Raw genomic sequence first — 23,129 nt, forward strand, 5'->3', positions numbered from 1 at the left:
ACAAGTTGAAGTACATATGTCTAGAGCCATGGACTGAAGGAAGGATCTCAAGCTTTAGAGTCTGTTGTAACATATTCCAAGTATGAGGAGCATCATGGAAAAAAGCAGCCCTTCCGAATTCAGAATGCACTCAAGGAACCCTGTTTAGGGGTAGGGTTAGGGATCAAATGCTATGTTTAGGGTTAGGGTTTAGGGGGTTATCTGGAGTTATATTGTTAGGGGTCTAAGGTTATGTTTAGGGTTAGGGTTAAGTGGTCCCATAAAGATATGAAAGTATGAGTGTGCGTGTGGTGTGTGACTATGGTGGGAGTGTTTGAGGAGCTGAGGACCTCTACTGAGACGTAAAATGTATGAAAGGAGATGTATCGGATCTGTGAAGGCACCGCCTGGCAGGCAGCCTACTGCTGGGGTACTCTTCACTAGAGCACCTCCGCCCAAAGACACTGTAGAAGAGGTACTTCCCAGCTATCATCAGTAGTAGCACCCACACCAGCCCTACACTGACTATAAACTCACAGCATCCGCAACCAGCATGAGATAACACAGCACCAGTTAGCTGCAGAATCAATCAATAGCTTTGCATTTAAATGAGAACTCTGTGCCGATGCATGGCATTCACATAGTGTTTTCAAAACACTAGCGCGAACCAGTGCACATAGGCCTGGTTGGCTTTGTTTGACATTTAATTCACTTCCTGTAGCAAACAAGGTGAGAATGGAGCACATCAATGACATGATGTGATTGCTGCACTGGCTGGAGTGTGTTGCTGACCACCAGCCAAATGCAAATTGAATGGGAGGCTTAACCACGCAGACTCATAGTGAATAATAGAGGACAGAAGGGATGGGGAAGGTTTGACTGTACACACCGTAATCTTAATCTCATTGAGGTAATAAGAAGTTGAAAACCTTGTAGGTATTGATGGGTAGTCCGACTCTTTTCAAAGAATTGGTTCCTTCGAGTTGATATATCCAATCATATCGAACCTTTTAAGCTTTGATTTAAAAATAATAATAATAATAATATGCCAGCGCCAGCCTAGTAGCCTACACGCACGTATGACAGCTGACCCCACAAAACGTCTCTCTGGTGCAAAGAATGTGTAGGCCTATTTACATTAATAAAGATACAATGTTTTTCACTTTACCTTAATTGGCTGTGCGTGCTATGTTTTTAAAGCTAGCAATAATCCAGTTAGACACAGGAGATAGTTCAACCGTTTACTCAAACTCTGCCACACATAGGCTACTGACATACACACGTACCACACACTACACATCAGATGATCCAATAGCAACCTACACTATTGTTCCTGTCAATTCTGTCAAAGCTGCAACTGGTGTGTACATAACCTGTATGCCTTATTGTTAATGGATGGAGGAGGTGGATACTCGGATAATCGACAGACTGTTCGGTATGTATCTGACACTAAAAAGAGTCGTTCAGAAAGATGTGTTTGTTCATTTTCACCCATCACTACTTGTAGGCTACAATAGAGAAATGGAATGTAGAATGCAATGAAAAATGTTTATTTGACTCGAGAGATATCCTACAAAAATAATAACTGATTACTATTAGCCATTACAGAGTTTCAGAGTTCACTGTTTCAGTGGATCTTCTTGGCTGAGCATCTGGTCTGCCTGTTCTTTAAAGAGGTGTGCGCGTAAACATTCACACAACTGGAGACTGTTGGTCAGAGCCTGGGACAGATAGGATCTAGGTACCACACCAAGGTTGCAGAGCAACTATCTACACACTTTCAAAAGACACCAGAACTGTTCTCTATTCCCACTGATAATTATGTTTCTGACAAAATGTGCATTAGCTACCGGGTTAGTGTTTGTTGCTTTACTTCGAAGCTTATTAAGGAATAAACAAAACCTCAACTTTTATTGTCATACAGCACACGGTGATGGGGCGTCAATGCTGAAACACACACACACACACACACACACACACACACACACACACACAGGGAGTGACAGGAGTGTCCACTGATGAAATTCTCCTCTGCCCTCCAAGGGGGCAGACAGTAGGCAGCGGGCGCACCATGGGGACCAACCACGTGCCCCTGTCCGTTAGAAGTTCTTCTGCATGTTTTTTCATATTGGGTTCTTAGGGAGGAAACCCTTGAAAACACGGGGAGAGCCCAGAGACCTTCTTTCTGTGAAGCGACTACTACTGTAGATACTGCGCCATATGCCCCACGTCAGCTCCGGAAGCTGGGATCGAAGCGAGGACCTTACCGAGGTGTGTTGTCCCCACCATTTCAATGGCCTATATCAGCACTGAGGGAATACAGATTACAGGCAATATACTGTATAATGTCAAGGGTTTCAAAGCCAGATCAAACTTCCCTGAATGTTCCCACAGTGATCTGTGTAGAAACTTCACAAGCCTGCATGCACAGTGCACTCACGCCCCCATGTGATCAAATCGGAAACCTGCCTTTTAGTCCATGGGTCAGACCAGATTATAGTACCACTCAAGGTGGCAAAACTGATCATTTTTTGAAAAGATCCATGTCTGTAGATGATATGTTGGTATGATAACCATTCCTGAGTGGTAGCTGTGTCACAGTAGCCAGCTCATGAAGTTACCAACCCCCTAAAGTACATTTTATTTTAGATGCTGGTGCATATCCTGATATATGCTCATGGTAAGGTCATTTTTCAATGTTTTATAATACTGTGTTTGGTATCATTTTAAAGAAGACCTTCTTAGTTTTCATTCAAGCCCAGTTGTGAATCTTCCTGACAGATATAGAAGTCACCGGTGCTTTTCAAATCGTCAATGACACACATTTTCCCACAATATTCGCCTAAACGATATGCTTTCTTTTAGACCTGTGGCATCTGGGAACACCAGGGACACAAAACACAACAACTGGAATGCTCACAGGACTCTAAGGATTCAGGAAATGTATAATATACCCATATTATTTCATTGTGAGAGGTGATTGTGAGCCTTACATTAGAAGGGCTAGACTAACTAGACCAAAAGTTAGGTCACAGAGATTCAAGATTCATTTTATTCGTCCCATAATGCACAGTGTACAGTCACAGTGAAATGTTGCTGCCGGCTCCAAAATTATGCTACAGATAAACTCTAATACTCACTTACAAATTACAAATGTACAAGTTACAAATTTACAATTTACAAAAATTACAATTTTACAAATTAACACAAAACACAATAAGTAGGGCCTACCTAGCCTTTCTGTAAGTATAAAATGATGATGGGATGATATAAATAAAGGTCTGGATGGATTATGTACATATGGATGGATACATAAATAAATAAGTAAATAACCCGGGGGGGGTCATGGGCGAGGACGTCCTACCAAAACATTCGTGGCCATAATTAAGATGAATGCGGAAGGGGAGACCACAGATGAGATCACCAAGGACCGGGAGCTGGACGAAGATGCGAGGCCTGTCGGTGGACGACTTGATGATGCTACATAATGGATCATAAAAATACTAAAAAATCAGTCAATTTAGCTGTAGGTCTACAGCCTTGAATTTTTTTTATCAAAGTCCCATATCTTCATACGCAATTTACCTTGTAGGTCGTCCAGTGACCTACAGTAGCCTACCATACATTAGCTGTAAAGAGAATATATAAAAGTCATGTTAACCATCTAAGTCAAGTTGTTTTGTGTAAATCTATCTACTGTTCTATTTGATTTGCATTGTAATTATGTGTTGATTTGTTGATGTTTTTGCAGTTTTATTCCATTTGTAGGCCGCATCTATCATAAATATCATGACCTGCATCACGTTTGACTATTATTCATGCTTTCCTGGCACTTAGGCTATATTATGGTATACACTCGGCCTCTTAATTGCCGAATCAAATAGTCAAATCAAAATTGTTTCAGAGGCACTGCAGTCCACGCGCCAGTCAACTTCATGGCAACATGGAGACAATATCGAAAACTTTATGTTAGAGCCCAATAGTTTAGAGTAGCCAAATGTGTTTGCGCCTGCGTAGTAGCATTGTACTGCAGTGGGAGTTCGCGCAGTGGGATAGTGTGTGTGCGTGCGTGTGTGCTTGAACGTAGGCTAGGCTCGTTAGATTGCACGTATAAAATAATAATGGGATTATTTGGGTAGTCTATATTATGGACAATGATGTTATTCTTTTATACGATACAGGCCTTGAATTATCCACGTTTTGGGTGAAGGACACGAACTCTGGCATTTGGATCTCACAATGTCGAACCCAGCGACTAACTCGGGTAGATTACGTTCCGAAGAGAAATGCAAGCAACGAAAATTCCTATCATTTCTTTTCTATCAGGCGGTACGGGACCTAAAGCCCGTATGGATGTTAGAGGACATGCGGACAATGGAGACCTTTTACTGGGAGGAGGATGCGAGCCAGAGAACCTACACTCCATCGGAGGCTCTGCTTTATGCAATTGTGCACGACCACCAAGCCTATGCTCAATACTTGCTTAGTCATTACACTGACGAGGCGCTGGCCATGCCCAGCGAGCGCTTTTGTTGTTGTCCGTCCTCGGCACCGCATTTGGCGATGGCCGTTAGGTATGACAGACGGGACATTCTTGGTCTCATATTACAAGAGGCGCATCGACTGCCTAGTCTGCAGTCCTACATGAACCGAGGCGGGTGCTTTCATATGGAGGATGGTAAAACCCCACTGCATCTGGCCTGTGAGCTACTGCGATCTGAGGCAGTCATTCTCTTATTGGGTAACGGCGCATCGCCTCAGGCTGAGGACCACAACGGCATGACGCCTCTGGATGTAATTCTGGAACAGCTTTGGGACTCCAAAGTAAATATCGGAGCAAAGAAGCTGTGTCTAGACAATATGTTAATGTTCATGCCCGAGATTCGTTTCAAAATGAAGAGTGCACTCGAAAGAGATGCCGTTTGCTGGTCCAAAGTTCTTGGTGAGGATAAATTCAAATACCTCGTTGGTAAGAATCCGGCCCCACTGTCTCTCATGGCTATGCAGACAGTTCTGAAACAACTTCGCCCTGAACAATTTCCCGACAGTCTTCACGAGCTCCCTATTCCGTCCTCGTTGAAACCACTCCCATGCAAAATGCGCGGCCAGTTGAAAGTGGTGTAAAAGTGTAGCCTAACAAATACAAGTGTGTAGCCTTGTATTTACATGCATTTATTTATTTTTTAAAGACGTTTGGGCATGATCAGGTTATCTGTGTGAAGAGCATGAGATGTATGTTTTTAAATTGAATTAATTCACATTTCTTAATGGGTGCTACAATAGGCTCTTATGGTTTTGTCAGTGACTAATCTTCCGGTCAATATGAAATGACATGGTGTGAATATTGACTCCTCTTGACATTTTTAAAGTTGTGTGTAGGCCTAGGCCTATTGTAAATATCCAAGAATTTGAAATCAATTTAATTATGTTGATCTAATCACCATACTAAATATGAATAACATAACATAAAATTACAACTATTTTTACTATTTTGTATTCCCTTTCTAAGATGACGCCATATAAGGCTGCTATGGCGCTAAGTGCGCCCTGATTGTATGATTTCATGGCTTTGTTATGCTAAATAGCCTACTCTCATCTTGGAACAATGATTTAATTTGCTACTAAACATAACAAGACACTGACAACTGTGTTGTGGTTATTCTTATCAAATCGAACTTTATAGCACATTTCATACACAGGGGCAACACACAGCGCTTCACAGAAAAGGGGAATGTTTCACAACAAATGATCAAGACGACATGAAAGCTTCTAAACAAGTGTATTTGTTATTCATAAAGAGTTGACCGAGTCGTGTGTGTGTCATGTGACATGATTGCATTTGAATGAATCAATACCAAAGATCTATGGAAGAGGAACCTGAGATAATTAATTTAGCCTTAGACACTTGTTCACCTAAATGTTGCTGTGACATGATAGGGCCACTTACTTAAGTAAGGTTATCATCTCAACTTGACAACTTATCTTTCTCTTGACAATGGGGTGTTCTGAGTATACTGTAAACACTGGAAATATGACACATCTGAAATCACACTCTTTTATATTTAAATATTTTAAACAGATACAGGAAAGGAAAGTGTTGCACTTTCCGTTCAGTGTTTTGATCTGAAGAGTATTGAAGACAGGGAAAGTCTTGTAGAGGTTTTAAGATGATAATGCCTCTGCCTGGTTTTCTGTCATGCCCCACCTGTCCCCCTGGACTTCCTGACCCCGCCTTTCACCAAGACTTCCTGTCTCCCATCTTGTGATTGTCTGTTTCTTGTTTGTGTCGCCTTGCTCCAGTCCTTCCGGCTTCTAGACGCCCCCAGCTTTAATCCTAGTTCCCCCTCTAGTCTCTAGTTCCCCATCTAGCCCCTCACTCTTGCGCCCTGGTCCCCTTCTAGTCCCTCTGGTCCTTCTAGTCCCTCTGTAGTCCCTCTCCAATTCCTTTCCAGTCCATCTCTAGTCTCTCTCCAGTCCTCTCCAGTCCCCTTCTAGTCCCTCTCCAGTCCTCTCTAGTCCCCTTCTAGTCCCTCTCCAGTCCTCTCTAGTCCCCTTCTAGTCCCTCTCCAGTCCCTGCCCTGTTCTGAGTCTGTGGTGGTCCTACCCCCACTGCCTTTGCACACAACCTCGACATTTTGGTAACCCTTCATTTTACAGTCCCACAAAATTGTGCCATATGTATTCTGCAATGTTACTAAGTAAAACATGACAATTTACTCGATAAGTAATCTCAGAGTGTGCTGAAAAGCATTGTTTGTTTCCTTACCAGGCTCTTACCATGTACCTTGTAATAGATTATTCCCCTTTCCATAACAACCTAAACCAGTCACAACTGCACAGTACTTACTAGTTGAGTTGATGGGTATTGGAGGTTTTTCTAAGTATGTCAGCTGTAGTTGCCCTGTCTACTTATTGGGTAGGGCCTATACACAAAGCTACTGTTACACCCCTGCAGATCTCTCAACAGTGGTTCAACAAGTATGTTGTGTAAGATGGAACAATGGAAAGAAGTATATAAGTGGTGCACACGGTCAAATTTAGGCACTTTTATTAAATGGAGCACATGAATATGAAACTTGTCACCATTTAGGCCTACAAAACAAAGAGCATTTAACACTTTTAATATAATAGCTGACAGGCACACGCGCAGCTCTTGTTCAACAGCTCTCAGTCTCTCTCTGTTTTTTGTTTTAATTGCAGTTAGGCTTGAGAAGCTGAGCTCGCAAAGATATTTTGTGGAAAAGGGAAGCAGAGTTGAAAGGTCCTGTCTCAGTTCAATGAGTTCTTCTTGCTCCTGCAAAGTCATGTCCTTTCCGAAAAGAACAGATGAGCTGTATGGGTTCCTCACCCAGTCCAATGAGTCAGTGGAGGCTAAGAGGAAATAAAATGACGTCTCCTCGAGGCTTTCCAAATGTTCCCCTATTGTCTCGTACAACACTGCATGTCCTTGACATTCTTGAGTGAGAGGTAACATGTCAAGCGATTTCTACTTGATTGCATACGATTGCATAGCCTACATGTCGGCTAAAAAAGTCATTGTCAGTCAGTCATGTCAGTCATTCTCAAAATAATAATAATAATAATTATAATAATTACTGACATTTGACAATTTTCCACGGCACACCTGACAATCTCTCACGGTACACCGGTTGAAAAACACTGGTCTAACAGGTGTGACCAGTACCATCTACCAGGATCCTCCTTCTTAAGCACCTATTGTATTTATATTTTGCTACTGTTGCACTTTGGCTTTAGCTGTTGCACTTTGGCTTTAGCACTAGATTATGCTCTTAGTCACTTGTTTGGAAAAGAGATGCACGTGTGAGTTCTGGCGAGTACTAGTAGTACACTGATTGCCTACATGAAATGCAGTTATTGTAAGTCACTTTGGATAAAAGTGTCTGTCAAATGACTGTGATTAATGTAATAATTGTTTCCCGTACGTCATACAGTATGTGCAGTCACCAAAAAATGCAGGGACACACCTTCTTTTGGAAGGGAAATGAAATATAATCTCAAGTTTCTCTGGTTAATGTGTCACCAACAAAGCCACAGAGTGCTAAATATATCACCCTAGGAACTATTGCAACACACACAGCAAACAAACCTGTGACGTGTCATTGGGGTTCTAGAGTAGACAAGTACAGCTAGTACAGTGTACACGTAGTAAAATGTATAAGAAAGGGATACAAGATAAGACCAAAGACATAATGTACTGCTGATACTCAAGAGACACCTTAAATCCATACAATATGCCATGCTTGACTGCCTCATCTCAAATTCAGAAAGGGGTGAGATGACCTCTTTCCTTCCTAGCAAACACCATTTTAAAGAGGAACGCCGCTGTCATAGCAAGTTTAGCTCAAATGTTGCTTTGTACTCAAACCGATCCGTACACACCAACATTTATCCGATCCGTGCAGTAGTAAGCTAGCTCCTTTTTCCTCTGTGCGCGCACCTCCTTTATAATGGAGGTCTATGGGCCTCTGCTAAAAACTATGATAAACATGCATTTTCAAGGCAGGAAGCGCAGGGTGTGATCTTACCGGTGTCATTATGCTGTCATGTGAAATATATCGCATTCTCAAACCGAATATTGAAACAAAAGTTCCATTTGAGCCAGAACTATTTCGCCGAACGCACTACACCATACAGTACCTTTCACACTGTAAACGTCCGCCGCACGTAAAGCTAGACGATTGTTTACATCCTCCTAGCCATGCCTAACACGTCAACACATGGGGATGGTGATTCATTTCACAAGACAACATTCTTCTGAGACCGGTAAGGGGCTTCCTGGCGCTTCCTGCCTTGATAATGCATGTTTATCATAGTTTTTAGCAGAGGCCCATAGACCTCCATTATAAAGGAGGTGCATGCACAGAGGAAAAAGGAACTATCTTACTACTGCACAGATCGGATAAATGTTGGTGTGTACGGATCGGTTTCATTGAGGACAAAGCGACATTTGAGCTAAACTTGCTATGACAGCGGCGTTCCCCTTTAATCTGTATCCATTGTGAGGGTTTTAACCCATACTGTATATAGTCTTGATATTCAAATGTGTATGCATTGTAATAGTGTGGTATGAGATCCAAGCCTATGGTGTCAATTTCATAACAATCTCATTCTATAAGCTCTTGAAACGGGGTATTCGTATAAACATTAGAAATATGACCCCTCTGAAATCACACTTTTATATTTAAATGTTTTAAACAGATACATGAAAGTATTACGCTTTCCCTTCAGAGGGTTGATCTGAAGTGTTTTATTGGCTATGTTTGTGACAAAGTAATAAGAGGCACTGGGTTAGGGTTACTTTTGAGTCAAAACCAGGGTGGGACCTACAGTATATATATATATAGTCATAGTATAAACAAAGCCACAAACCTGCAGGTATATTAAAAGCAGTTCTAGAAGTATGTTGGGTAAGACGCGGTAAGACTCATAAATGTCAAACTCTAAATTTGCATAACTTAGAACTAATCTTGCATAACTAAGATTTAATCTGTTTAGCCTTGGAAGACACTTGTTCATCTGAATGTTGTTGTGAAATGATAGACAAAGCTATACCCTGCTGGTATCGGTATGTACTGTAATCTGTTGGAAGACTGTGTTTCTTCCCAACTCCCCAAAATACACCAAAGAAATCAAATGTGGAGTAAAATATATACATAATGCCATTACATAACCTTGATAAACAATCTTTTTTTTATTTTTTAAACACACACACAAAAACATTCCCAACAGTGCAAGATAAAATAACAATTATAATCCCCCGGGGATTAATAAAGTCGTACTACTACTACCAAGTTACTCTGAAGTCGTACTACTACCACCAAAATACCACTTGTAAATATCGTGAACAACCCTGTACTCTCTGTGTCTTCCCACATGGTCACAGCCATAACAAATGGCCTGGATAAATTCTTGGTTCTGTATGATCAGGTGACGCCTGGCAGAGAAGTGTTCACGCCAATCAAAGTAATGCATATAGGCCTTATCGTCTTTGTCCAAATTCAGGAGAAAGTCAGCCAATTCCTTTGCATCAGGAAAGTCATTCACATGGATGAAGGAATCTCCTGGAACAAAGTCCTCATAATTTTGTCTGGGTGGGCCCAATACTACTGGCACAGTACCTACAGCAAGTGGTCCATTCAGCTTTTCTGTGATGTAGTCTTTATGGATTGAGTTCTCAAAGGCAAGGTAGAATTTACAGCTTGCGATGGTTGGGAAATAATTATCATAACTCAAGAAACCCCCAAAGGCCCGACCAAAGACATCCACCTTAATGTGTTTGGAAAGCTCTCTGTAGTAGTCATACCTCACTCCAGTCCCAGTTCTAGGGTCATTGTTGCTCATGATCCAGCAGACCAGCCTCTCCTTCTTGGGCAACACAAAGTCATCAGCTTTCACTTTCTTAGTCAATCGCCAGCGGACAGGAATGTCTGCATCCTGCCGGTAGCTCAAGGTCTCATTGAAAAGGTTCTCAATACCAGGCACTTTCACTGTGTTTGTTGGAGATTCCAGTTGCAACCAGATCCACTTTTGGAATATTGGTCTGGGTGATGGGGGTAGGTTGGATAGATCTGTGTGGATTTCCCTGTGGGAGATGAGCAACGCATCTGCTTCACTGTACAGGGACCTATCATCTGTTAGATAGCAGCCATCGATGTTGAAGAAAGTCTTGCAATCCCCAAAATTAAATATATAGTTTTGAGGCCAGAACCAAAGCAGCATGATGGGCTTTTTAGGCAGCTCGTTAGCAGGAGAGTCCGTGGTTTTCCTTCCTGAGATAGGCATGGGATGGCAGGTTATAGATGGAGATGCATAGTTGTACATGAGAAACAGTGTTGCAAGCCCTGCCACAAACACCAACAAGGTGAGGATGAGACGGGGAATTCCAGACTTGGCAGAAGTCAGCATGCTTGGGTTCTGCAAAAAGATAATAGAAATGACTTTGATTGTAAAGTAGTTGTGGTAACACTTGGTCGGAAATTGCACATGGCAGAGCAACTGGTATTTTAAAGGTTATATAGACCAGATTTTAATTTTGACGAATAAAAAAAATAAAAAAACATAAATCCACAGAGCTTTTAGAAAGGTGACAAATAAAAGTATTGCTTGCCCCTATTATTGGGGGCCAAGCAGCGTAGCTGCTGCAGCACCCATTGTGTTTGTAGTTTTCTTCTTTATTTATTTCTTCTGCCATGGGAGTCTATGACAGCCTATAGAACCGTATGGTCAAAAGTTGTGAAAATTGGCACACTCATTCGGGACAGTGCCCTGACCCTCCTCACCAAGTCTCATGTCCACACCTCGCCCTCTCTAGCGCCACCAACGTGTCAAGGTTGGAGGTGCATTTATGCATGCAGCTTTTCTTCAGCAAGTCATATTTTCAAACTTCAGGTGTCCTTCAATTCCTTGGCTCAAGCTGGATTCAACGCACTCTATGACGTCATTGTGGCCATCATGGTTTCTCCGCCATTTTGAATGATGTGCAAAACCCTTAAAATGTATCTCCTAGGAATGTATTCCTCTCCTAGGAATTTCGACCAATCTGCACAAAACTCGGTATACACATTCTCTAGACCATGGGTTCCCAAACTCCATCAATGTGGGCCTCCCCTCTGAAAACAGTGACACACCCGCGCCCCCCCAACCCCCCAAATTTGTCCATTTTGCAAGGCAGCGTTAGCTAGCCCATAACGTTACACAGCTAAGTTAGCTCGGTGGCACCTGCTAGTTAACGTTATGACGTTTTCGCACAATACATTCATGCCTGCGGGGGGAGACTCTCTCTGCACTATCCATAAATTTAGTATACATCTCTCCCATTATTTATTTCGATTTTCTGACCCTCAAAATCACGTTTCATTCATAAAAACCATAGACATTTTAAAAATAAAAAACATGTTTTTCCCTCTTTTTTTTTTTACAATCCCTCAGCGCCTCCCCTGAATTTCTTTGGGGCCCCCCAGGGGAGGCCCGCCTCACAGTTTGGGAATGCCTGCTCTAGACCAATGTCCACAAAAGTTGTACAGGATTTTTTGATTATCCATTGCGTTTGCTCGTGATAGCCAATCAAAATTGGCAGAAAAGCTGCAAAACAGGAATTGGGGTCATATCTCAGTAATGTTTTAATCTATCAAAACCACATTTGGCACACTCATCCGGGACACACCCATGACATCTGTCATCAAGCCTCATGTTGACATCTCATCTCATCTCACGCCATCAGCGTGTCAAAGTTGGAGTTGCGTTTATGCCAGTAACTTTTGAACTGTATGTCCAATCTTCAAAATTATGGTAGTAAGGGATTCCCTGGCTCATGCTGAGTTCAAAACCCCCCACGATTTCATTATTACTTAATTGTTTTGATTGCAGAATGCAAGGAACACTTTTGTTTTTCTGCACAATTTCACCAGTTTTAGAGTGGTGACAAGGTGCATTTTGGAAAAAAGTCACACATTTTCTAAACTTCCATCCCTTCCAATTCTCACAGCTCATACACATATTATATATGAAAATGTTTGCACGACTCTTGGGATTCATAAAATCAAAAAAGCTAATCTCTCTGATGTATATTTTTCACTGTGTGACAGTTCGAACGACGCCACCCGCTCCATTGAAAACAATGGAGCCACGCTCTAGAAAATGACAGAATCAGTGTTGAGTTTCTAACTCGTCACCTCTCCTACACTTCTGAAGACCGAAGGACATATTATACATGGAAATGTTCGAGAGGAAGCGAAAGCTGACATGCCTTGTGCACTAGGGCGAGTCGCTTTTGCAAGATCTGTCACAGCAACGTAGCACGTTGGCCTCGCAATCAACAAGTCCAGAGATCGAATCTAGTTCAACTACATGTCAGATATTCCTCCAATCTGCATGACACGTGGAAGGCCTACACATAATCTGCAGCCATTTAACTTGAAGCAGTGCACATCGTTTGCCAGATTAACAAGTGTAATGAATAATCAATCTGGTTTCAGTCACAGGATGAACATTACTCTGCTTTCTAAAGATGGCTGCTGTGAAAAATCCCTATTGCTATTTCACCACAAACAATGTTTAATGTTATCTTTATTTTTTACTTTACATATGTTAATTTCAGTTTCAGACCATTTCAGGGATTAATTGCTCTCAGGTTGTGAAAAGACTTGAGACCCCACTTTGAGGAATAGTAGCACAAAACATTTTGCAACATGTTGACCATGAGGGAGCACTGCAATAAGCAAATATGTGTCTGTGTTTACGGCAATGCTTTTGACATGATCGTATCAAGTTGCTGCTGATACCAGGACATGCCTAATGGCCACTGAAGAAATATTAAGCGAATTGGCCACAGGGAACTATAACAAGCCAAAATTCTTAAAAGCCACGCACTAACTTGATTAAGAAAATGACTGAATCAATATTGTGTTTCTAACTTGTCACCTATCCTACACTTTTGAAGATGGGAGGACATAGACCTCAAAATGTTCGTGGGATTGTCTGGATTCTATAGAAGTAAATAGTTAAGCTATGTTATGTATACTTTTCACCGTGTGCCAATTTAAATGACGACACCCCCCTCTCACTCAACCGAGAGGAAGCAAAGGCTGACATGCCTTGTGGACTAGGGCGATTCATCTTTGCAACATCCGGCGTAGCACAGTTAGCACAGTGGATAGCGCGTCCGCCTTGCAAGCAGCAGGTACAGAGATCGAATCCCATTCAACCATATGTCTGACTTTTGAAATTCAATCCATTCATCATCCTTGAACCTTGTCAAACAGCTGATTCCTTGGCTGCTTGCAGCTAAACTGCTTGGCCCCCACATCCCTGCTTGCAGGTATATTTGAGTCTGAATTTAAGACAGGTTAGACAAGAACGTCCTGTTAACCTCTGTCTGGTTTGGCATGCCTCCAATAAGGTTCATGAGCCAACAGTACTACAGCATTGGTATCACAGGTATGTCGGCGGACATGAGCAATCAGGAGTCCTAATATTATGAGCTCACAAGCCTTGCTAGAGTTGTTATTAATAATTTCTTTTAATTATTATTATTATTATTAAATGACTAGTCCACATACAAATCTTGACTACTACACATAAAAAAAGATTCCTGGAATTAGTAGATAGATGCACATTCATGTTTCAATAATGTTTCTCATGAACCAGAAGCTGGATCATCTCTAGTATGTGTTATGGCCCTGGCTGGTCTGCTAGGGGGTTTGCCTGCCTGTCTGCCGGTCCTTACTGTGTTTTGAGTTTCAGGGGAGCAGCTGGGCATGGCCGGCGATTGGGGGCAATCAAGCTGACTGGCAGCACCTGGGCCCGGTGCTGTCAGGGACCTATATCAATCCCTGCAGTCCCGCAGCGCTTCGGTGATCTCCTCTCCTCCCTGGAGGTACCCATTTTGTTCTTAGTTGCTGTGCCTTTTGTTTGATTATATTTTGGTTCCGTTAGCTTTGGTTAACAGTTATGTTTTGGATTCCTTGGTTAGCTTAGGTTTGTTCTTCTATTGGTTCCCTTGGTAAGTTTAGTTTCCTTTTACTGCACCTTACAACACTACACACATGTACGCTAGTTCACTCATGCATGCACCTTCTACACTACACTACTGATCTACTGATTATACACACACCTCATTTCCTTTCAGTTTAGCCTAGGTTAAGCATGTTGTTGCATTTCCTCCAATAAATGTATTGTTAAACTTATCATTTTTGGGTCTGCGTCTCCCACTTTGTCATGGCCGTCCGGTCCAGTTGGAAACGTGTGACACAAAATTTGCGTGGTTAAAAGAGGACTGCAATGTATTGTAGATTGCGCTAATGGTGCTATGATTGCAGAATATAGTGTAACCACATTATAAGTAGGCTACTCAACTGCTTCACATGAACAATGCTATATGGTCAACATGGGGAAGATTAGTCCACATGGAAACAGTGTTTTCTTATTTATTATATTATCATAGTACAGTATATCAGGCGTGCAACTTGCCACTCACAACTTACCGTGACAAGTGGTACAGGCCCATGATCCTATAGGGCCTATAATATCATAGTATAGTATATCAGGAGTCCTAGGCTACTTCATAATATCATAGTATAGTATATCAGGAGTCCTAGGCTACTTCATAATATCATAGTATATCAGGAGAACAACTTGGCCAGTATGACTGGTGACTAGTGCCATTGTGAGTGGTATGTTTAAGACCTTGGGCTGCGTTGTCGGCTCCTATCCTGACGTCTATACCGCTTGGACTCCTTTGTCATTCAGCCTGATATTTACTCGGCTTGCGCATGTTTGAAGGACCCTGCGTCCCATTACTGCTTCCAGGTATATTTGTACTGTATGTTTTATAGTAACGGGACGGAGATATGGTTGATTGGCAGTAGGTGCAGGGAGTGGCCCTGCTAGGAGGTGATAAAGGGGGGGCTTTGTGGTCCTGTTGTGTCTCTCTCGCCGTCATGTGTCTATTTATTTCCCTTTCTAGTATGTGTGTGTGTTCAAGAGTGTTTTGGGCTGAATCCCAACTCACCCCTTGGCCCTACCCCTTGCCCCTAACTCTTCATTTTGTGGTTCAAGTTTAATGGTAGGGTTGTCCCAATCCCAGAGGGCCTGAAGTGTAGGCTTGTTCTCTGTAAAGCGCATTGTGTTGCCTCTGGGTATGAAATGTGCTATACAAATAAAGCTTTGATTGATAGGGGTAAGCGTGAGGGTTATAGCCATTGAAACTGAGATTTTTCAGACCTACACTTCAAACCAAGGGCATCAGGGCAAGCAACAAAAGAATGCCACACATTTCTGAAATACTACTTCTCTTTTTTTAGGCGGTAATAAACTTGTTTAATTTAAAATCTATGGTCAATTTATCAAGATAGAGCCAATTTTAAAATTTGCTCAGACGTTTTCAGAGCTAGTCATCAAGATGACCGGGCGGTCAGCGTTCATGGTACACCGCTGATGACAGCCGTATCTCAGCAAGTCATTTAGAAATTTGCCACTGGCTCTAATGTCTGTGTTATGGTCCATTTTGTGTAGGCTAATGTTCGTCAATCTGTCTCAGAGCAAAAGAAAAGCACAAATGTAGAAATGTATTTTCTTTGTTAAAAAAAAGATTTCAAAACTATGATAACCATCATATTATTTTTGTTTAATGTTTAAATTATATACATTTTCTTTATAACAATCAGAGCCTAACGAAAAATCACTGTCATGCTGATGTCTTAGCTAACAAGATTGTTTTAAGACTACTTGACAGTCCTGCATTTTGGGACTCCCAAAGGCTAGTAATGGATGGATCTCTGAGGTTTTTTATTTTTAAATGGGAAGTTGGTTGGTGACTGATTCTATCGTCATTGGCAGAGCACACACTGGCTACCAAGAATCGATCACTATTTGTAATCGTTAGTCAACTGCACTAAATTTGACATATTTGGATGGATTTGATTATTCACAAACAAGAAATCGTTAATGGAAATTAAAATTAATTAATAAATGAAGAAATTAATTAGAAAATAAAAAAACATACTTCAAACGAATTTGCCAAGATGGCGCGGTTCAATAGGCCTTCACTTTTGAGTTCGGACCCTGGGGGCTTGGTAACAACCCTCTATAAGGTCCGTTAACAGCTCCGCCAAGGAAGCTGGTTGGGGAGCGAGAGGTCGTTGCCCGGGGCAAGTTCTCTACTCTAAAACTTACTTGTCAATAAACCTGTTTCTGATTCTGAACTGGTATGGGAATTATGTAATTAATTTTTTGGGTAAAATCACTAGCGAAATTTGCCGCTGTATATGATCGTAAATAGCCTAACCTTATAACATGGCTTATAATGCAAAATTCCAAACCTGTCCTTAACCCGGTGAGAGGTTTCAGCAGTTCCTTAATTATTACCGGATAGGTTGGTCCATTTAGCGACCCCTTTGAGTTTAGCCGTGACAGCCTACATGTGAAGTTCCGAGTTAACACCGTGGAAAGAACACCGCTAAAGTAGGGCCGAATGTTTATTTCCCCAGAACGCCTGCCTATACAGAGAGAAGGTGAGAAAATACCAGAGAAAAAGCTCACCGATATGTAAAGCAATAGTTCCTTAAAAATGATCTACAGTATAAAGAGTGGATCATCATCATTCAAATGTGCACTTGCTCTAGTGCCTCTCCTCGAAACTAGACCGTTGTAATCTATGAGAAAGAGAGAGGCCACATCTCAACTGGTTAAAAGAAGGGGAAGTATTTAAATCCACACCCACACTGCCTCAGGAGGTGCTTGACGTCAGTATGAAAACAAATGTAGGAGGGGCATGGTGGGGCATATTTTGTTACACCCTGTTATCCTTAGATGCTGTCAACTGTAGTAAATTCAGAAAGCCGTGTGGCACTGTAATATTATCAGTGTTTTCAGGCAATCCTATTTTGTCTGTTTAAAAAGACTATTCATAAGAAAATCTGTTTCGCAAGGTGTGAGTTAAGCCCCACCTCATATTTAAAGTTTGCATGGTGTTATTTAAAGCTGGAGCAAAATGTGACAAGATAGGAAAGTGAGAAAGGGGAGATATAACATAACCATACATGTAAATGCAGATGACAATATATCTCACCCCCGGGATTATTTATTATAGCTATAGCATGTACATAACTTACATCATATACATATCTTACAAAAACAGCTGTGCTGTTAGTTTAAGTGAATAGTTTATTGCATATCTAATATTTGCCTTTACTTAACTGGCTGGTTTTACAATTTTCACTGATCAGAGAGTGAATTTTTAACTCACACTCTTAAAAATAACAGTCGCACATGCAACCATTTTGGTCGCAGTCTCGAGCTCTGTTGTGAGCATGATTCACACATGCACATAAAAAAAATCTCAATGACAGTGTTATGTCAGTCTTATGCACAGCCCATAGTGTCATGACAGTTTTTCAGTAACACTTTACAATAAGGTACACAAAAAAGAGTAGTTACTTAGTAACTACTACAGTAGCTACTGAGTAACTACTGATGAACCAATAATTAGTTAATGATTAGTTAATGATTAACTCTGAGCTTAGTTAATGAGTAGTTACTTATGGGGACTACTATACTAGTTACTGAGGAAGCAATGATTAGTTAATAAGTAATTACTGATTAACTCTGATTAGTTAATGAGTAGTTACTGATGGGATCTAATATAGTAGTTAATGAGGAATTAGTGATTAGGTAATGAGTAGTTACTGATTAAGTAATCTCAGAGTTAATCAGTAACTAATCATTAACTAATCATTGGTCATACACACATAATCAGTAACTATACATTTTTGTGTACCTTATTGTGAAGTGTTACCCATTTGTTCCCCCCTATAAAAACGAGAAGCAGATGACTTGAGGCTAGCCCGAATACTATAAATATGTTTGTAGAAATTCTAAAATGTTTTTGAAATATTGATAGAGCCAGTGGATTTCTAACAGGGGGCCAACTATGTTTCAAATTCCTGAGGTGCAGTCAACATTGGCCCAACTTATAGCCCCAATACAGTGGGTCTGCTTGGCCGTAATGGGTAGATGTGGGTGGGCTGGCCCAAGCCCGTACTGCCCATCAAATGCCCATGTGGGGGCAGTGCAGCACTGTTTGCTGATGTGGATGTGGTGACAGTGCAGAATCAGGAAGGAGGCAGAGAGGGAGAGAAAGAGACCCAAGAATTACAAATAGGCTTATAGAAATACTGTAACAGTCTGTTTAAAGGCACCAGAGGCGATGTTGAATTTGGGCTATACAAATAACTGATAGGATAACATAACATAATATAGTGGGCGGGACACGAACCTGCTATTCCGCTCCCAAGTCAGATGTGCTAACAACTATACCAAGAGATATATCTCGCTCAGTAGGTTCGTTAGCACATCCTTTATACTAGGGGAGTGAGTTTCACTACTCTACGACTATACTCAAGCCTCCTATTTACACAAGCAGGGATCAGGGGAGGTCAAGCAGCAGTCAGCAGGGCAAACTCCATGGCTTTATGTGATCATGTTAAAAGCATGGCTGTAAACACTGAAATAAAGTTGTATGTGAATTGAACAGAGATTGGGTTTAACTGAGATGTCCTCACTTCGACTGGCTGTGACAGACGAGCGCTTTCAAAAATCAAAAATCCATCTGGTAACATTTGTGACGCTTGGTCTGATCTTGGTAAAGATTGGCCTGTGAGTCTTTTAGACTCTTTCATAAAATCCAATATGGCAGACAATCCAATATGGTGAAAATGACATCATAGGGTGTCATAGGGCGTGTTGAAATTGGCTTGATCCAAGGAATCCAACTTCACCTTGAATTTGAAAATCGGTAATAAGGTTTAGAATAAACGCACCTCCAACTTTGACACTGGTGGCACTAGAGTGCTCGAGGTGTCGTCATGAGACGGTGACAGGAGTCGGGCTGCATACTGTATGAAACAGTCGCAGATCAGTGTGCCAAATTTGATTGTCATTTTAGTAGCCTACTGTGCGTTACAGTGTAAAATGTTAAAGATTTGTACAAGAGGAAACTCGATTACCTACTACCAGCTCAGTGGCCTTGCGGTTAGAGCGTCAGCCTTGAGACTGGGAGGTTGTGAGTTCGATCCCTGGACAAGTTGTACCAAAGACTAGACTAAAAAGCAGCAAGGGTTGCATTGCGGGTAAGTCCCTGTGACATACTAGCATCATGTCCAGGGGGTGTACTTGTACATCGAGCTGCCTCACGCTACAGAAACAGGAGATGGGCTCCACTGGGCTGGAAAAACATTGGTTCTCAAAAGGCTTACTGAAACTCAATTCCACCAAGACATGAAACTTTTCGGAAGAACACCAGACTGACAACACGTGTCAGAACGTTACTTCCTGCTGCTGACACCCATAAATCTATTTGACAGTACTTTACTGCTTTACCAATAGCAGGGCTGCCAAGTTTGACCAAAGTTCGCCCCCCCCCTCCCAGGAGAAGAAGTTAGGAAATAAAGATGCCCACTTCCTTTCAGGAAGTAATGGAGCTGGTGCCAGAGCCTATTTGGGGTGTTGGGCATTTCTCTGCGTGAACCTGTCACGTGTGGCGTGTGAGCGTGAGACTAGGCTGAAATGCGTGTCTCCTCAATGCGTGATACTTGGCAGCCCTGCAATGGCTATTTTATAGCCTATAGGCTATAAGTGTTCTTAGTTATGTACTATCACATATTGTATATTGTATCACATGTACAGTATGTTCATTCAAGGTTTGTATTCTAGTAAGACTATGATGTTGTTTCTTTTTTTCTGCCACTGATGTACAAAATCGGCTGCTGTGTTGTACCTGCTCACGCACCTGCTGCTCTTCTCTGTATACCATAATAAAGAAAATCATTTTCAACAACCAATTACAAAAATGTAATGGCCATTTCTTTACTACTTGCGTTCATCTGTTATTAGCACAATTTCATACGGGGCTCTGTTAAACAGTTTTCCTGTGAAGATACTCATATCCATTTTCGAATTTGAAATGAAATGAAAGTGAAAGACAATTAATCTGAATCATTAATACAGAGAGAAGGTAGACAACTCACCAGTATGTAACGTAATGTAGTTCCTTACGCTATGAATTATCTACAGTAGCCTATACAAAGTGGATCTTCAATTCATGATGTGCCCCTCCAGTGAAATACAAGAGTGCCTGCTCTTTAGTAGGCTACCTATGCTTGTTATAATTGTAATTGTGTATAAAATGGTGTTTGTTATAATTCTAGAAACAAGAAATCATCTATGAGGAAGAGACGCGAGCTCAACTGGTTAAAAGAAGAGGAAGTAAATTCGATCCACACCCATATGGCCTAGGGAGGTGCTTGGAAGTACTGAAAAAAATGTAGGAGGGGCATGGTGAAGTACTTTCTCAACTGAGTGAGAGTCAGAGTGCGCCTTTATCTACTAACAGCAGGGTGTCACCAGAGTTCAGAGCTTGAGCTGTTAAGGGGAGACACTATAGTCAAAATTGTGTTTTTTCTTCCCAACTTCAATTTTCAGATTTTTCAAGAGGCTATTATTCTACTATAACATGTAGCCTATACTATCACTACATTGACAGAGAAATGGCGAGACTTGATTAAAAACTGCTATTTTTCAAATTGTTATACCTGTGAAATGAACATCTTAATTCATAATGCTTATCTTTATCAGCCATTTCTTAAAATTACGTTTTTTCAGTACCTGACGTCACTCGGTACCTGCTATCTCAACTTCCAGGGCAGGTGCATTCACTAAACTTTACATACTGATTCTAAGATATATTCTGCAAATATTTACAGCTGGAATCGTGAATATTTTTGTCTTTTCATTTTAGGTTGAATTTCCTGTCTAAAAATACACCAATTATTTTTATACAGTATTTTGTTTCTATATATTTTGAAAATAAGCTTGTATTCACAAACCCAGCTGTAAATATTTAAGTTTTTAATATTGTCAAAACAAAAGTAAAACTTTAAGCCTGACTTTATCCATTGTTTAGATAGTACCGAAATATATGCAAATGTAGCCTACAATATGAGTTATTGCCTAATTTGCATACCTACACTTTTTTTTGAGAGAGAAAGTGTAATACAAAAAATATTTATCTTGATGGGAAGATTAAACTGGTAAAAATTCATGAGGATATCTTTAAAGGAAAAAAAAAAATATTCAACTGTAGTGTCTCCCCTACAATAGTTCAGATCAAAACGTTGACAAAACTAGCACTTTTGAGAAAGTTGATAATTGCTCTACCACCGTTTAGGTCATACAATGGATGTGGGTGGGCACCTTGAAAAATCATTCAAAAGCATGTTAAACTCTTGATTTCAAAGACAAGAAGCTCACCAAGGGGGTAATTGGTGTCCGTTGGTGTTCTGACAAATTCGTAGCAAAGTATGAATCCTGTAGGGTTTTATTGATCATTTTATGACATCCATTGACTTGTATTGACGCGACCGTTGTAGATGTGTAGATCAATCCGCAGAGGGGATTCAGGAAGCGGAACTACTTACGGTAGCTATTGTTTATGTTGCTAAGCTACCTAGTTTGGGGAAGTTTACAAATGTATGTGCTGCGACTAAATAGTTATATGCTAAATATTTAAAAAAGCCTTTCCAGATTAACTAGAATCTTACTTTATGGCGAATTATATGTCAGAACGCCAACTAACACCTCGGTGAGTTTCTTGTCTTTGAAATTGAGAGTTTAACATGTTTTTTGAATGATTTTTCACGGTGCCCACCCACATCCATTGATTGACCAAAACGGTGGTAGAGCAATTATCAGACTTTCTCAAAAGTGCTAGTTCTGTCAACTTTTTGATCTGAACCATATGATCATAGTAACCTTAAAACAGGGCTAAACATGATTTTCCCATTACTACTCCTTTAAATAGCTCTTTTGGTGCTTGTTTCAAAATGCATATTGTACAGGGGACTGTTGGCTCTACCAGGTGCCTGGATTTGTTTGCCCCACTAGATGGAGACTTGGGCTCTGCCAATCTCTCCAAGGCTGATAGAGTTCCTCAGGACAAAGATCCAATGGGCAGATGGTAGGCGAGGAGCGAGGGAGAGAAAGTGACGAAATGGTTCCAGTAGCAAGAGGGGCTTTTTCAAATATAGTGTGTCGAAGGGCTGAAACCAGGGTTTCCCTAAGATCTCTTTCGCAGACAGCAAAGTTCCTGACGATTGAAGCAGGCCGCAGATTGGACCTTCCTGAGCTAGCTAACGATGACGGGAGATGACCACACTTTCTGACTGTCAAGGAACTGCTCTGGGGATTTGGGCATTACAGCAGCAAGAAAAATAAAGAAGGTACAGAACAGATCAAGAGTAAAATTACATACAAGAGTAAATAATATACATGGAGGGATGGTGACGACATAGGTCTCCTGATAATTGTTTGCTCGTGCTTGAAACGTGCACAGGAAGTGTCAGCTTTTATTACACCATCTGGGCTTTACTCTAACACCGTTATGCCGTTTGGACTGAGGAACGCACCTGCCACCTTCCAGCGGCTGATGAACCGTGTGGTGGAGGGGTTGGCCGGCTGTGCAGTGACCTAGATGACCTTGTTGTTTGCAGTGACACCTGGGCTACTCACATGCAGCGGGTTAGAGCTTTGTTTGACCGGCCGGCTGCTGCCCGGCTTACGGTAAACCTTGCCAAATG

The 23,129-nt window shown here is 41.3% G+C and overlaps 2 protein-coding genes across 2 annotated transcripts; one reads left to right on the forward strand and one right to left on the reverse strand.

Moving 5' to 3' along the window:
- Nucleotides 1–4,218: 4,218 nt before the first annotated feature.
- On the forward strand, nt 4,219–5,434 carry LOC311310831 (ankyrin repeat domain-containing protein 9; the record flags this gene model as incomplete). The annotated part of the gene is made up of 1 exon (XM_084440403.1): nt 4,219–5,434. The coding sequence occupies one exon, from the start codon at nt 4,219–4,221 to the stop codon at nt 5,101–5,103; it is 885 nt and encodes a 294-aa protein (XP_084296529.1). The 3' UTR covers nt 5,104–5,434.
- A 4,293-nt stretch (nt 5,435–9,727) lies between these two features.
- On the reverse strand, nt 9,728–20,664 carry LOC311310853 (4-galactosyl-N-acetylglucosaminide 3-alpha-L-fucosyltransferase 9-like). Its single transcript, XM_084440431.1, has 2 exons — nt 20,523–20,664; nt 9,728–10,914 (listed from the first exon to the last, which is right to left on the reverse strand). The coding sequence occupies exon 2, from the start codon at nt 10,903–10,905 to the stop codon at nt 9,793–9,795; it is 1,113 nt and encodes a 370-aa protein (XP_084296557.1). The 5' UTR covers nt 10,906–10,914; nt 20,523–20,664; the 3' UTR covers nt 9,728–9,792.
- Between the last annotated feature and the right edge of the window lie 2,465 nt (nt 20,665–23,129).

This window comes from Borostomias antarcticus (assembly GCF_949987555.1).
Source record: "Borostomias antarcticus genome assembly, chromosome: 6".
NCBI lineage: Eukaryota > Metazoa > Chordata > Actinopteri > Stomiiformes > Stomiidae > Borostomias > Borostomias antarcticus.